This window comes from Mixophyes fleayi, chromosome 6 (assembly GCF_038048845.1).
Source record: "Mixophyes fleayi isolate aMixFle1 chromosome 6, aMixFle1.hap1, whole genome shotgun sequence".
Taxonomy (NCBI): Eukaryota; Metazoa; Chordata; class Amphibia; order Anura; family Limnodynastidae; genus Mixophyes; species Mixophyes fleayi.
Genome location: NC_134407.1, coordinates 127,906,195 through 127,923,128, shown reverse-complemented (window position 1 = coordinate 127,923,128; position 16,934 = coordinate 127,906,195). Strand labels below are relative to the sequence as shown.

The 16,934-nt window shown below is 40.7% G+C and overlaps 1 protein-coding gene across 6 annotated transcripts in view; it reads left to right on the top strand.

Annotated features, from left to right (window-relative positions):
- ARHGAP27 (Rho GTPase activating protein 27) overlaps positions 1-15,978 on the top strand; it is an 89,459-nt gene extending 73,481 nt beyond the window's left edge. For 5 of the 6 annotated variants that reach the window (XM_075176404.1, XM_075176407.1, XM_075176405.1 and 2 more), the window contains 8 exons: positions 3,042-3,149; positions 6,551-6,650; positions 7,177-7,290; positions 7,373-7,471; positions 10,114-10,191; positions 11,726-11,860; positions 13,484-13,589; positions 14,164-15,978. In XM_075176404.1, coding sequence (XP_075032505.1) covers positions 3,042-3,149; positions 6,551-6,650; positions 7,177-7,290; positions 7,373-7,471; positions 10,114-10,191; positions 11,726-11,860; positions 13,484-13,589; positions 14,164-14,341 — 918 coding nt within the window. In that variant the 3' untranslated portion in view covers positions 14,342-15,978. The remainder of the gene's footprint in view (positions 1-3,041; positions 3,150-6,550; positions 6,651-7,176; positions 7,291-7,372; positions 7,472-10,113; positions 10,192-11,725; positions 11,861-13,483; positions 13,590-14,163) is intronic. The other variant, XM_075176408.1, reaches the window with a different exon arrangement.
- Positions 15,979-16,934: the final 956 nt, after the last annotated feature.

Here is a 16,934-nt window from a genome sequence, read left to right as displayed (position 1 = left end):
AGGCTGCGATAAGGAGGTGAGTCACTTCTCAGGGACAGCAGGTTATTGGCACTGCTGTCCCAGAAGCTTTTTCTTGATAAATAGCCGGAAACTTTCAATTCTTACCAAAGAGATAAAGATTGAAAAGTTTCAAACCAAAAAAAATGATTCTTGATAAATAGGCCCCATTGAGAGGGACATTTCTAATAAGAAGACTTTTTTTTCCCCTCGCTTGTGGATTTTGTGTCTGTTTTTGTTTTTGGTTCTGATGGTAAAAAGACATATAAGACCTAAAAATGCTTTCTGCAGTGAAGATCTATGCAGACTATTTTAATGGAAAAAAAGGAAGGTAGCCCATTGACCCAGTCCAAGGTGGCCCACTATGGGACCAGCCTGTAGGGCAGGTGCCCCCCAGCCCATGGATCTACGTGTGCTCTGTGCCTGCTATACAGCTCTATGTGCCCTCTCAATCCCATCCCATCTCGCCTCCTTCGCTCTCTTTCTCCTACTGCCTGCTCTTACCTAGCACACCTTTTCAACCTATCACTCTCCTCTGGTGTAGTACCCTCCTCTTTTAAACACGCTCTTATCTCTCCTATCCTCAAAAAACCCAATCTTGACCCCACCTCTCTTGCTAATTATCGCCATATCTCTCTTCTCCCCTATGCCTCCAAATTACTTGAGCGAATTGTCTGCAGCCGCCTAACCAAGCACCTCATGGACAACTCCCTCCTTGACCCTCTCCAATCTGGCTACTGCCCCCTCCATTCTACCGAAACTGCCCTGGCCAAGGTTACTAATGATCTCCTGTCAGCCAAATCCAAGGGTCACTTCTCCGTTCTCATCCTCCTTGACCTCTCTGCAGCCTTTGACACCGTGGACCACCCCCTCCTGCTGCAAACTCTTCTCTCTCTCGGCCTCTCTGGTTCTGTCCATGCCTGGTTCGCTTCATACCTCGCTAATCGCTCCTACTCTGTATCCACGTCTGGTTCTTCCTCCTCCCCCTACCCTCTCCCCGTAGGAGTCCCACAGAGCTCTGTTCTTGGCCCTCTACTCTTTTCGCTCTACACTTCCTCCCTTGGTGCTCTCATCTCCTCCTTCGGTCTTCAGTATCACCTTTATGCTGACAACATTCAACTCTATATCTCCTCTCCTGATCTTTCCTCCACCCTCCTTGCTCGGGTATCCGACTGCCTCTCCGCCATCTCCTCCTGGATGTCCGAGCGCTTTCTCAAAATCAATATCTCTAAAACTGAACTCATTGTCTTTCCTCCGCCCAGACTCACATCCCACCATGACCTCTCTATTGTCGTCAATAACACCACCATCTCCTCTGTCACCCAACTTTGCTGCCTGGGTGTCACCCTTGACTCCTCTCTCTCTTTTGCCCCCCACATTCATTCCCTTGCCCAAGCCTGTCGCTTCCAACTACGCAACATCGCCCGCATCCGTCCCTTTCTCTCTCAGGATGCCACCAAAACTATCATCCATGCACTCATCATCTCCCGCCTCGATTATTGTAACCTCCTCCTCACTGGCCTCCCCCACTCCCGTCTCACCCCCCTCCGCTCTATACTCAATGCGGCCGCAAGACTCATCTTCCTCTCACGCAGCTCCTCCTCTGCCTCCCCTCTCTGCTTTGCCTTACACTGGCTCCCCTTCCCCTACAGAATCCCTTTCAAACTCCTCACCACCACTTACAAGGCTCTCTCCAACTCTACTGCCCCTTATATCTCTAACCTCCTCTCCATTCACACTGCTGCCCGCTCCCTGCGCTCAGCCAACGACCGCCGCCTCTCTTCCACTCTTATCACCTCTTCCCACTCCAGAATCCAAGACTTTTCCCGTGCAACTCTGGAACGACCTCCCATCCGTCTCTCTCCTACTCTGTGCTCCTTCAAACGTGCACTCAAAACTCACCTCTTCCTCAAAGCCTACCAACCATCTACTTAACCCCCATCTAATCCCTTTAGCTCGTCCTCCCTTCTCTCCTCTTGCCTCAACTGGCTCCTCTTGTGCCTGGTCTGTTAACCCTCCCTTAGGATGTAAGCTCGTATGAGCAGGGCCCCCTCCCCTCCTGTCTCCATACCTGTTCTTCCGCTCTGTCTTTACTGCATGTGACTGGCCGGAGTTTCTGAAGTATTGGTACTTTTTGTTCATTGTTCTGTATGGTTTCACCCTGTATAGTCCACTGTTAGTACTGTGTGCGGCGCTGCGGATACCTTGTGGCGCCTAACAAATAAATGATAATAATAATAATGTGTGATCTGTGCCTGCTGTACAGGTCTAGATGTACTTTGTGCATGCTGTACAGCCCTGTGTGTGCCCACTATACAATCCTGAGTGCAAGATGTACATCTCAGTATGTGTTCTGTACCCACTCTACAGCTGTGTCCTTGACTGCTGTTCAGCTGTCTGTCTGTCCTGTACCCATTATTCAGCTCTGTGTGTGTTGCTGTGCCTGCTGTAATGTGTGTATGCCCTGTGTTTGCTGTACAGCTCCATGTGTACGCTGTGCCTGCTGTAAATCCCCTGTGCCTGCTGCTCAGCTTTATGTATCCTGTGCCCGCTGCAGTTATGTCCTGTGTCTTCTACCCACTATAATGCTGTGTGTTTCCTGTACACACTGTACAGCTCTGTGTGTTCTGTTTCTGCTGTATAGTTCTGTGCCTGTTGTACTGTGCCCACTATGCAGCTCTGTGTGCCCTCTATACAGCTCTGTGCCCATTGAAAAGCTCTATCCATTGCCTACTTTACAGCTTTGTGTGTCTCGTACCAACTACACAACTCTGCCTGTGCCCTCTCTACAGTTCTATCTGTGTCCTGTACCTACTAAAAAGCTGTGAGCGTGTGCCCTCAGTTATGTGTGTCTTGTGCCTGCTATGCAGCTGAGCTCAGTTTGAGCACATAGAGACAGAGCTGGAAATAGATTGTTTTGTAGCTCAACATCCAAAATAAATCAATTATATACATATGTGCTGAGAAGATCACTTTTTATGCAATTTGTCATCAGTGTTTTTGTTTTGTTTTAAACAAAATAACTGATTGTTGTAATTCTCTAGTTGAAAACCCGTGATGGCGCAGAGTATCTGATTCACCATGACTCTGAGACGATTACGACCGATTGGTTCACATCAATAAGCAAGTGTATTGGCAAAACTGTCCATGTGGTGAGTATCTCTCCTGCCAGGATCATTGCCATCCTTCCATGTTACTAGCTCTTTTGTCTGCTCTGTCAGGAAGCAACAAAAAACAGAAGGGAGTAGTTTTATAAACCTCAATTTGCACTTACTAATTTTGTTTTTATGCTTAACATTTGCTTATGGTCTGTGTTAACAGCATTCAATTTAGATTTTGTTTAAGGTTCATTGTTCGATTTAGTGTTGTTTCCTGTATTCCTAATTGCATCTAGTTTGCAGGTCCTGATGAGTAATACGGTTTGGTGTGTATCCTGTATTTGAGATTAGCATTTCTATAAGGAATGGAATAGACTGACTCCATCCATTTTTGTGGTCTGTGTGTGAATAGCATATAATGATCACATCAGCACTTTTAAGAAGCATCTTAAATGGTAGTTCAGCAAGAAGAGAATTGTGTAGTTACAAACATCAGTTGTTTCGAATAAGAAGAGTTATTGACTCTATTACTTGATAGGGTCATTCCACAGAATGTGAGACAAAGGTGCAAATGGTTAACTCTGAGTTGCCTAGTCTCCCAGAATGTCTGGGAGACTCCTGAATTTTTGGGAGTTCTCCCGGACTCCCGGGAGAGCAGGCCAGCCTCCTGCACAGTAAAATGGTTTTTGGCCCCACCCCTTGCTGCAATAGGCCAAAATTGGTAAAATTTAGTAGAGGTTGGTTCAGGGCCTAAATACGCGATTTTCAACGCAGATCTCGCTGCCAAAGATGGCAAGTATGGGTTAACTTTATTTTTGCCTCAAAAGCTTTGATCTAAATTGCTTATTTTGAATGTTGTGCAAATATTCTGAAATCCTGTATTTAAGGTATGATTCAGTTTGTTTTTACCTTTAAATACACAATGGACCTTTTAAGTGAAGTATAGATAAGTTATTATCCATTTTCAATGGATTCTGAATGAAACTGCACCATCAAAAATTGGTTGTCTTCTGGGTATGTTGTGTATCAGAACATACTTTGGGCAGATCAACAGTCATATACATGACCCATCACCCTGGAAGCCATGATGTTGCACAAGTGTCTGACATTGACAACTATGATATCAGTGTGGTTTTTCTGAAGAAACAATTTTAACATAACTTCATTTATCAAGAGAATGACGTAGCCAGCATCCAACTAGATGCCATAAAGCATATAGGTTGGTGTAAGACCTGCTTTTAATGAGGTGCCCTAGACGCTGGGATGCAGGCTTCATTTTATCAAAATATAAACGAATACCTCATGTTTTCATTTTGCTAGAAACACACAAATATGCAGTGTTAAAGATAAGCGCTGACAACTGCAAAGGTATAACAATAACAGGAATAGGCACTAATGTTATGCCCAAAGTTGCCCAAGATATACTGCAAAAGCCACCAACTTCCCAAAAGAGCAAATACACAATAAAAAATGGTGTACCTTATGGTACTAAGTGAATCAAGAACAAACGCAATACCTCACAGTGGATACATATCTTCAGGAGGAATACTAAAACAAAACTGTAAAAATATCATACATAGGGGCATATTCAATTAGCTTTTGGATTTGCGGTAACGCGCCGGAACAGCCGCGAAACGTAATACACGGTACCGCAATAACGTGGATTTTATGGGCTGCGAACGAAAATCCGCGTAAATGCGGTACCGTAATACCCGCAAGAACGCGCACTTTTCGCGGTAACGCGCATTACAGCGAATCCGAAAGCTAATTGAATATGCCCCATAGAGTAGTATTGCAACAATAACAGTGACATAACAAATTCTATAGTGTCACATAGGAATAGACCCTTCCACGTGAATATTATCTGAATGGCCTTCTAAAATGATGAACCACGTGAAGGGGTCCCCTAAAGGAGTCTGCTTAGAAGATTCCTCATTAAAGTTTTTGCAGTGTCTTGTGTAAGACATGTGCATATTCTGGAAATGTTTTATACATGTATGCAGCATGATGTAAATATAGAGTTGATGTGGGGAACAAAGGATAGTTGTGAGTCAAGGTTTACACCTAGGCAGCGAGCTTGCGGTGTGGGATTTATGGTCATGTTGTCAACAAAAATAGAACTGTCAGGCAGGAAGCTTCTATTAGTGGGTGGGAATATTATTTAATCTGTTTTTGAAAGATTGAGTTTGAGTTAGAGAGAGGACATCCAAGACAAAATTGCAGAAAGACAGTCAGTAACGCGAGACAACACAGATGGTGAAAGATCAGGAGAGGATAGATAGATTTGTGTATCACCCACATAGAGATGATACTGAAATCCGAAGGAGCTTATTAGTTTTCCAAGAGAAGTAGTATAGACAGAGAATAGCAGAGGACCTGGGACCTATTTGTGGTGGTCCAACTGATAAAGGAAGCGGAGCGGTGGTTGTTCAGAAAAATTAACACTGAAAGAGCGATTAGATAGGTAGGATGAGATACAGGATAGGACAGTGTCTTGAAGACCTAGGGATTGTAGTATTTGTATGAGGAGAGAGTAGTCAACAGTGTCAAATGCAGCAGAGAGATACAGGAGAATTAGAAGAGAGTAATCCCCTTTAGTTTTAGCTGTGATCAGATTATTGACAACCTTGGTCAGGCAGTCGCTGTGGAGTGTTGAGAGTGAAAGCCTGGCTGAAGAGGATACAATAGGTTGTTTGCAGAAAGGAAGTGTGTGAGGAGAGTGTAGGCAATTCTCTCGACATTTGGAGGGGCATGGGAGCTGAGAGATGGGGCAATGGTTATTTAAGCTAGAAGATATCAGTAGACTCGCACCAGACAGAGAATGTTGTTGGTAAGAATGACTAATCATAAGATGAATTTTCCTTTTCTGGCGTTTTAACATAAAATCAGTATGTGAAAGAAAGGCTTCTTTGTGTGTCTAACTCATCCAGCATAGGTGTAGTCATAGCATTTAGCCAATATTCATGTCTACTCAAACAATTCCTCAAGTCCAGGGTATGAACAAAACAAAGGAAAAACAACCAATAGTATATTCCCTGTAAATATAATTATGACCATAAGAAGTAGATTAGGTTCACTTAGCTCAGGTGAGAAATCGGCTTATTAGAACTCGGTGCAGAAATTCTGTATTCATATAGAGATTATCCACTGTGTATTTGTGCTAAAAAAAAAATATAACAGAAAAAACATAATCTATATATTGCCAACACATAATATAAGTAAATCTGTGAAGTAAAAGGTACACTCCCCTAAACCACATTTTGATCAGGACTTTTCTAATGAATCGAATTGTAGATGTACTGATAAGTCCTTTAGTCTACAAATAAATAAAAACCACAAATGATGCAAAACATCTTAAACCACAAACTTGTATAAGAAGAGCATACATTCAAATTTTACTTTGAGTATTCAGTCTGTTCATAATTTCTCCTCTTCATTTAATATTTGTCTTGTAGTCTTCAGAATACACCTCAGAAAATGAGACTGAATCACTCCAGGAATTTGGCTCAACGGAGAAATTAGGAATAAAAGACGAGAAGGAGAAGAAAAATGCTGGTAATTAAATTGCAGACATATCTATGGATGTAAACATGGGATACATGGTTGTGTACCAGAGAGAATCTACAGGGGTTTCACTTTTTCATTTTATGCCTGATGGTTCCTTCATGCTTATCAGTCTTGTATTTATACCAAGTAAGATTAAATATTAGAGAAAGGGCATCAACAATTCAATAAAGTAAAGTCGAAGATGTGCAGTTCTTTTAAATTTGATTAATGTATTGTCACAAGTTAAACCCTTTTTTTTCTTAATGCAAAAACCTTTTTGAGGATTCCATGTCTCATAGGTGACCTTGTCCCTGTGCCACCCTTTGTGAATCCCATATATGTGTATAAGAAAACACTTCATTTTGCTATATAGCATTATAACTGACATTAAAGTGACGTGTTGTTTGCTATTCTAAGAGTGAGAGAGATTGATGTGATTTCAGCGGCTATAACGTGCTAAAATGGCAAAAATGGCTAACAAAACAATACTTTTTCTTATGTTTAATATCTGCTTGATGACTCCCTCGCACATTAGCAGGCCTGAACAACAACAACTCGGACAGTGACCGCAATGTTCGTGCAAAGCTGAAGAAGTTCCTCCAGAGAAGACCAACGTTGCAGTCTCTTCGTGACAAAGGTTACATCCGAGGTAAATAAATGTATGATATGACAGAAGAGAAGTCCCTCTGTCCCATTTCCTGGACACTTACTGGAGCTTTATTTTCCTGCAGACCAAGTCTTTGGGTGTCCTCTACATGAGTTGTGTGAGAGGGAAAAGAGGAATGTGCCAGAGTTTGTCAGCAAGTCCATTGAAGTGGTGGAGAAAAGAGGTAATAGTCTGTGATATCAAAAACTCACATTATCATTGCGGTCTATTCTACAAATAGTTTACATTTCATAACAAGGAAATATGAATGCAAATAGAATAGTTTGTTAAATTGCTCGATAACAATATCCTAATATTAATGGAACTTCGTTACCTGCTTGCTGGACAAGCCATGTTTGGGTGCAAGAGGTTCAAGTGCTTTAATTTTTCTTCTGCATGCAGGGAGGACACTGACTGGTTTTGCATGTAGCACACAGATACTGGGAAGCTTTGTTTTTACACTGCCATTTATAGTTGAGCCAGGACACGACCCCTCACAACTCTGAATCTGTCTGTACATGTTAAATTTGCCCCTCCGCGGCACATCATGATTTTAACAGCTGCAAAATTGAATAATCTAGCTTAATTTTAACTTTCTAATTCAGAGGTGTCCAAACTCAGTCCTCAAGGACAACCAACAGTTCATGAAAGCATAAACTGTTGGTAACCCTTGTGGACTGAGTTTGGACACCTCTGCTCCAAATGAAGCCCTATATGTCCAGAATCTCACTTACAAATTACCTTTTATCCCCCCTACCTGTTGATGTCATGTCAAACTTACAGTAAATGTCATGTGTAAATAAAAGATGATATCATAGGTTAAGCATTTTTGTATGTAGTGAATGTACAGATAAAACCAGAATGTTTAATTTATTTATGTAATTCACTGTTTCAGTCTGTATTTCCGTATGTTTTTATTTGTGTGCATTTTGCAGGTACACAAATGCGCACATCTGAAGTGGGAGGTGGTATCTGTAGGCTCTACAACATGGTGCCCTCCACCTATTATTCCAAGTGATAGTCATACATCGCCATGGAGCACTGTGTAGTGTTCCTTTGTGTTCTGTAAATAGATGTCTGGAAAAGTCATGCATCAGAGCTAGGGGTTTGCAGGTTTGTTGTTAAGGCTGAGGAGTGGGGTTGTGCAGGTGGGTGGTATGGGCTGCGAGGGGGCACCAGAAGATAGATACTATGGAAACTAGAGCAAAATGTGGGGATGGAAACAGTTGGGAATGAAGGGTAAGCTAGGGCAATGAGAGAAAGAAGAGAGACTATTTTTGAGAAAAATGAGAGATGCAAAGGTTACAACTGAGGGAAGGGAATGGGGTGACGGTAGAAGCAGGGTGAACACGTTTAGATAAAGCAGTCTGGAACACAAATACTGGCTAAAGCAGGTAGTATAACATAATTATAATGTATGCAGGTAATGACAGTAAATATTGTTTATGGACAAAAGATGATCAAGGAATGTTGAGTAAATATAATGGCATAAAATGGTGTCACAGTAATGGATAAAGGATAATGTACACCAATCAAAACCACTGACAAGTGAAATAAATAAAATTGATTATCTTGTTGCAATGGCACCGGTCAAGGGATGGGATATATTAGGCAGCAAGTGAACAGTCAGTTCTTGAAGTTGATGTGTTGGAAGCAGGAAAAATGGGCAAGCATAAGGGTCTGAACGCCTTTGACATGGGCCAAATTATGATGGCTAGACGACTGGGTCAGAGCATCTCCTAATCTGTAGGTCTTGTGGGGTGTTGCCGATATGCAGTGGTTAGTACCTACCAGAAGTGGTCCAAGGAAGAACTGGTGAACCGGCAACAGGATCATGGGTGCCTAAGGTTCATTGATACGCATGGGGAGCGAGGCCTAGCCGTCTAGTCTAATTCCACAAAAAAGCTACTGTAGCACAAATTGCTGGTAAAGTTAATGCTGGAAATTATAGAAAGGTGTCAGAACACACAGTGCATCGCAGTATGCAAAGTATGGGGCTGCGTAGCTGCAGACCAGTCAGAGCGCTTATGCTGACCCCTGTCCACTGCCAATGGCACCTACAGTGGGTACCATTGTAGCTGTGAGCACCAGATTTGGACCATGGAACAATGGAAGAAGGTGGCCCTCTCTGATTAATCGCATTTTCTTTTACATCATGTGAACGGCCGGAAGTGTGTGCATCATTTACCTTGGGAAGAGATGGCACCAGGATGCACTGTGGGAAGAAGGCAAGCCGATGAAGGCAGTGTGACGCTCTGGACAATGTTCTGCTGGGAAAACTTGGGTGCTGGCATTCATGTGGATATTACTTTGACGTGTACCACCTACCTAAACATTGTTGCAGACTAAGTACATCCCTTCATGGCAACGGCATTCCCTGATGGCAGCGACCATCGGGATTAGAGTTATAACAGTGGTTAAAATATATGGTGAATTAAATGAAATAGAGAAATGAAAATCTGAACACAGATGTAATTATAATCAATATTGGATTTTTTTTAATATGTAACAGAGCAGTATAGCAATATAGGTAATAGAGATAATCCAACTGTGGCTTTAGTGTGGCATTATATATTAATGCGTTTCGCCACTGGTGGCATCCTCTGTGGGGGTTTTTTTAGAATAAAAAAGACACCTCTCCAGAAATCTATGTAGCAAACAAAAAAGGACTCCATGGCGATGACTGACTAGATAAGTATTTGTGTGCTGGTGGGTTTAATTAGGAGCTTATGAACATATCTCTGCGCTTATTAGTCATCTTTTTATACTGGTATAGATACACCAGCATTTTTCTGACTGTTTTTTCCCTTATGCTTTTGGAAATAGGTTTGGACATTGATGGTTTGTATCGAGTTAGTGGAAACTTGGCGGTCATACAGAAGTTACGTTATAAGGTTGATCATGGTGAGTGAAGCTTTAATTTCTCATATTTAGCAAAATTCAAACACTCTCCCTTCTGTTTATCATTGCTGACATTTATAGTTGCTTGATTTTATTTATAATGAACTGACAGAGTGACCACCAGTGCACAGTAAAACGAATTCTTATTAATGAATATTATTGTAAATCATTTTTTTAAAGTATTATAAATACACGATTAATCAAAACTGTAAATATTGAGAGATGAGGTGCATGATTGTAGAGAATTATTCGGTTATATGCTTGTCAAGAATATGGGAGGTTTCTTCCAGAGCTGCAGGCAAGTGGACAGAAAGAATGGGGTATCTTGTCAGAAACAGAATAGTCATGAATCAGAGAAGAGGGTAACTTTCGAAGAGCACAATTGTCTGGTTGCTTTTCTAACACTGAAAATAATCCTCAGACATTGTAAATATCATACTTGCCAACTTTAGAAATCACCCCCCGGGAAGATCTCCAAAGTTGGCTGTGTCTTTGGGGTGTGGCCACGCTAATTGCATCATTAGGCCCTGCTATACAATACCAAGTTCAGCCTATTATAGCAGGGGCTGGGGCCAGGATGACACACTTAGCCCCGCCCCCACACACACAACAAAGCGGGCAGGATCCGGGAGCTTGCCGTTCTCTCCCGGGAGTCTGGGAGTCTCGTAGATACTCCGGAAGAGTAGGCAACTATGGTAAATACTATAATTGGTGTTAGCATGCTGTTGTTAACCAGTTTGTGGTTATGGTTGAAACTGTTTTAAATGAGATACCTATATAACTTGAGGTAAACCAGGGAGAAAAGTGTAAAATATTTGTCTTTAAAGAGCAAATGCCTTTTTTTCTTTATTAATTGGTATTAATGGAATTAAATTGGTCACTTGTGACTGGCCTATGAGAATGTTAAAGTTACTACTTATGGTGGTGGTTACTAGTGGCAAGTATAAGTATTACAGTCTACTGGTTTAAAATGGGTTTTAGTCTCCACTGTGGGAACTTGTTATGTTTCTCCCACCAACTCATAAAGAGATTAGCATATCTTGGCACAAACCATCTGCTTCTACTCCGAGTTTGGCGCAGACCTAGTCTTGTGGTATAAATAGATTACATAATTTTTATCTGGAAATGCTCAAGAGCACATTATCCTTAACCAATGCGTCACCCGACACACACAATTATCTGTCATGTTCACACTGTTCCTTCCCAGCTTCTACACTAAGCATAGTGCTATGTTCCTATGACCCTGTCACAACCAATACCGTGTGCACAGCACTCTGTTCCTCCAATATTGTACAATGATTTCTCTGCTCTGTCTCAGCTTAGGACTGACCAACCATAGTCACATAGCTCTTTCTCACTCAATACAGTGTCAATCTACAATGTTGCCATTGCTCTGTCTTGACTTGTTTACTCTGCTCTCTGTTGATACACCCACCAATGTAAAATATTCACAGCATTCTACATTACCTAATACACCCAATACAATACCAACACCTCTTTGTCTCAATGGTTAACAACATTCATCTTTTTCTTCTAGATGAAAACTTCAATTTAGATGATGGGCGATGGGAAGATGTCCACGTGATCACAGGAGCCCTGAAGCTTTTTTTTCGTGAATTGCCAGAACCTCTGTTCCCCTACAGTCATTTTGACAAGTTCATTGAAGCAATAAGTATGCCAATATACTATATTTGTAAAACTTTTCTTTGTTTGTGCCAGGTAACATTTTTTATATTTTTAGTCTGGGATGATTTGGGAATAGCATGTTTACACCTCAAAACTTAACTTACTTGTATATTTAAGTATTATTGTTGGACATGAAAGGCACCTGGGCTTTTCCCTGTAGTCGCACAACACTGGCAAAAGTTGGGACACATTTGGTTGACATAGACAGTAGACGGACACTCTGCAGAAATAACGCTTGGGATCCTCCTTCAATCCTAGTGCTCACAACCACTTAACTTACCTAACCCAGATACTGTCTATGTTACTGCTGCACAATAATCTCAATCTAGGTACATTGAAACTCACTAGAGCAATAATTGGAGTTTGTACAAAAGCTTTGTGTGTGGACTTTCTAGTATGGTTGTGGTTGTAGTCTGTGAAATCATTGAGAAGTTGCAATTCTAAAAGGACTTTTAATCAACTCCATCTGACCCTAACACATACCATTTTGATGACCAGTATACAACACAGATCTCTTCTGATGTCCAATACATAATAAAGAATCTCACTCTTATTCTTATTCTGTAAGTCTTTGCCAAACCATTGCAGACTAGATCAGTGGCGGAACTACCTTTTGTGCGGCAGGTGCAGTGCATCGGGGCCCATGGAGATAGTGGGGCCCACACTGGTAGATGCAGAGGTTTGGGGGGCCTGTTTCCCTCTTCTCCGCCTCCCTGCACTGGGGTCCACAGCTCGCTAGTTCCACCTCTGGACAAGATGTGGTGTCACAGAGATCAGTTGTTGCATGCGCATCCAAATCTGAGGACACAAGACATGAGTGAGCAAGGAATCATTCATTTTACAGTTGTTTATAATCTGAAGTAGTGTTTGGGCTCTCAATTTTAAATACAGTTTGTGACCATCTAGTCTCTATATATAAGTCATATTGTTGTATATTTCCAGAGGGCATTTTCATGTGCCATGTCGGTTCTATTGTGTTTCCAGAGGGCAATGTCATGAACCCATTCGGTTTTGTTGTGTTGCCTCTCAGCTCATTCACTGGTGGAACAGATGCTATTGGAAGACTAAATTGAATGTTGTGTATAATACAGTAAACCAGTATTAGGGTTCCTAAATATAATCACACTTCCTGTAGAATACATTGGGACTGATTCATTACTGAAAGTAAGGCAAAAAATGAGTGAGTTTTCTCCTGGACAAAACCAAGTTACATTATAGGGGTGCAAGTTTATTATTTTGCATAGAAGTTAAATAGTGTCTGGTTTTTTTCATGCAGCATACAAATACTTATTAGCTTTACTTATACACTAAAATTTGAAGTTGATCTAGGACATGCCCTATCCCAACAAAAAAATCTGTCCCCACGTTTTAAATTTACCTCCCCCTCCAATGCAACATGGTTTTTCCAAGGTGCAAAGTTACTCATTGTGTTTTTGTGTTTTTTTGCTTTCCTTTCCTTAATGAACAGGCCCATTGTGTCTAGGCCAGTACATTATAGCATGCCTGTGTAACTTTAAGTAGTTCTTGTACAATGCCAGACGCATGTTAACACATCACCTTATCATTGCCAATGTGGTAACCAAATATGACACTTTACTTTATGTTAAAGGGCTAAGCGACCAGAACCAAAAGATAAGACGCCTAAAGGAGCTAGTCCTGTCGTTACCTTCTTCAAATCTAGAGACCATGAGGCTGCTATTCAGGCACCTGTGCAGGTGAGTGAGCGGGACAGGAGAGGCACACTAACGTTCATTTTCCCTTTGTACCTGCAAATGGAAATATAAATATATAATGATATAAATAATATAAAAATTATATAAATATTATACAAACTTTTTACTAACGCTTCAGAGATTGGCTTGGTGCTACAAGTCACAGTGAAAATGTCTGTGTTGCACTAATTAGAATGGGGGCTGTGCCTAGTGTATGTTTTTAAAACTTTGATTGGACTAAAGCTTGTGTCTTCACAAGTGATAAGGCAGTCTGCTTTGTATGGAGAAGCAGCTACAAAGACCCAAAAACTGTATTAAAATAATATACAAAACACAAACACCCACAAAATTTCCCAAAAATCTAACTACATTGTGGATTACCTGTGGGTGTCCAGCATAGTGCAGAGCTCTGACATCTTCCATAGCATATCATGTCACTAAAGTGAGTGTGGAAATATATAATAGCCCCACAACACTCGAGTTATGTCAGACATGAAACGGCAGCTGGAAAAAAACCCACAAATAAATATTTATTGTACATTTTAAGTACTGTTTCAGTTTTGTTATTTTATTTCAGTGTTATTGATCATAAAGAATCAAACCGGATGTCTGTACAGAGTGTCGCCATTGTGTTTGGACCAACACTGCTAAAGCCTGAGGTGGAGGCTGGGAACATTGCCATGTATATGGTTTTCCAAAATCAAATCGTGGAACAAATTCTCATCCAATATAAATACATCTTTACCAACAGCTGATCCAGTGCTGAGAGGACGCACACCTACTGTGACATGAAGGCGCAGGCCCGCCTGAGGACGTCTTACTATTTAATGTGTATATACTGTGCTCTGTATGTATGTATAAAATATATCTTGTGTACATATTCCCTGTCTTTCTGGATAGCTCCAGCTGATACAGCTCTATTTACATATATTTTATAAGAGGTCTGGGTGACAAATTCACCCTTCAAAGCCACATAGAGAATAAATAATAGAAGAGAACAAGATCTCTATTTTATTAAAGCGGTTTTCCACCTTCAAGCGATTTTATGATGTATTACTTTTTACGTGACCACCTGCAACTCACTAAATACTTTATATGTATTCCTTCCTCCTTTCTTTTTCACCAAAGTCTTTATACCATCTGGACAGGGATACTTAATTACTGCGTTTAAAAAAAACTGTTCTGTGAATATAGTTTTTCTAATACACTGAGGTGACTTGTGTCAATATACAAACTGTCTGGCGAGAAAGGTCCTGGGGAAAAATACATATTCTAGGAAAGGTTGGAGGATGATACATCCATTGAGTTAATATTATCGTGAAAACCCTATCACTTTAATCCTTCATTGCAACTTCATAGAACTTAAAACTGTACAAGCTATACATCATTTTACATGCATATGCAATATTATTGGTTCATTTTACTTTGACTGCATATAGCAGAATAACGTTTGCAAAGTGCTATAACAGGCGCTGTGCGCCAGAAATGAACACTGTTGACAAGATAAATATTTTCTTGTGATTTTCATTTTTATATCACGTGTTTGTTTTCATCAACATTACATAAACAGCAGAAGTCCTCTGATGAAGTGAGTGTGCTAAATATGTCTGCTGTATCACATCTAGTTCTGGGGGTAAAAGTATCACATAGCGGTTTTTGTAAATTGCCGCTATCCTGCACCTTTGCATGGTAAATTTAAAGCGGCAATAGCTTTAAAGGCAAAACTTGCATTTTGATTAATTTACCCCTTGGAGTTTTTATTTATTTAGGGGAGCAGACGGCCACTAGTGCTCACATTAAACATTTTAAGTTTTAGAGTCTCTAAGTATCATGGAGTATGAATATTAGAAAAGAAGTAGGATGTGGGTAAAAGGGACAGGTAAGTGGTACATCTACAGCCAGGAAGGATGGTTTATAGCCAGAATCGGAAAAGATTGATATTGGATTGGAGAAAAATGAGAGCATCACTTTTGTGTTAAAACAGCATAGTTGATGGAGAAGATGAAGTTTTCTGTGGCTCATCTCATCGCTACACCTCAACCTGTTCTGGCCTATGAGGATTACTGTATGACAATAGGTCTGTATTGGATGTAAGTAATTCGCAAGTTTCAGATATAAACTAAAGAAAGAATAAAAATATATCATGTTTATTAAGTGAGTGGAATAACACTAGGATTTTAAATTGTCATGATTTGCTGGGTGCAATTTGTGTTTCTATCTATTGATATCATAAAACTCCTGAAAGTATGGCACTAGATAAAGTAGGGATTTGACATCTGAATGCAGTTCTGTCAGTCACCTGTAGAATGCACTGTAGCACATGTTTAGAACTGAAGCTCTTACTGTACAGTAACTAGTAAAATGTTGTAATATTAAAAGGATAATTCACACAGATGGTGTGTCTTATGTCCTAACATGATTTTTCATTGGGAATTGCATAGACCTGTGAAATTTGCAAAATTAAAACAAAATATACTCATTGGGGCACCCACAGGCTATTTGCCACCACTGACCAGGGGAGACTGTGCTTGAAGTTAAGCAGAAAAGAGTCTTGCATCATTTCAGCACTGTATTGGGTCACCTCGCAGTCTATCACCCACCTCCAGTACTGTGAATTTGGGACACACTTTTTTACACCCAGATAAACATCTGAATAAAGGATATTTGTTTTTTTTCATACCAATAACCCACAGACCTAGCACTTGCATAAAAGTGTTAAATCAATCACACAATAACAGTTGTAACATATTACACAAGAGGACACAATTACTGTTCAATACCAGTATCCTTATAGCCAACCCTATGGTATCTGGTTCAGGTTTGAACCTTTGTAACCAGGCTCCACTCATGTTGCTGTCAGTGTGACAGTGGTTGCATGTCACTCTCACACCACCCTTTTTGGGCACACACATTCCCAAGATCCCCAGGGAATGAGGATTAAGACAGAAGATTGCTGGCCCTCATAGGGGAAGATGAGGGCTGGAGATAACAATCTTCTTAACAGATAATAATGGCTCTTAACAGAGAAATATATATACACACACACTAAGTTAATCATCTGTGATTAGGCTTTCTTTGTTAAGAGCTCGCTCTCTCTCCCTCTCCCTCCACACCTGTTAATTATTGAATTGAGGTTTTTCAATCAGACCCGTTGCCAGAGGTGTATAAAATCAAGCACCTAGCCATGCAGTCTCCATTTGCAAATATTTGTGATACAAAATGGGTCGTTCTGAAGAGTTCAGTGACTTCAAGCATGGTACTGTGATAGGATGCCACCTTTGCAAGAAGACGGTTCATGAAATTTCATCCCTGCTGAATATTCCACAGTCAACTGTATGTGATATTATT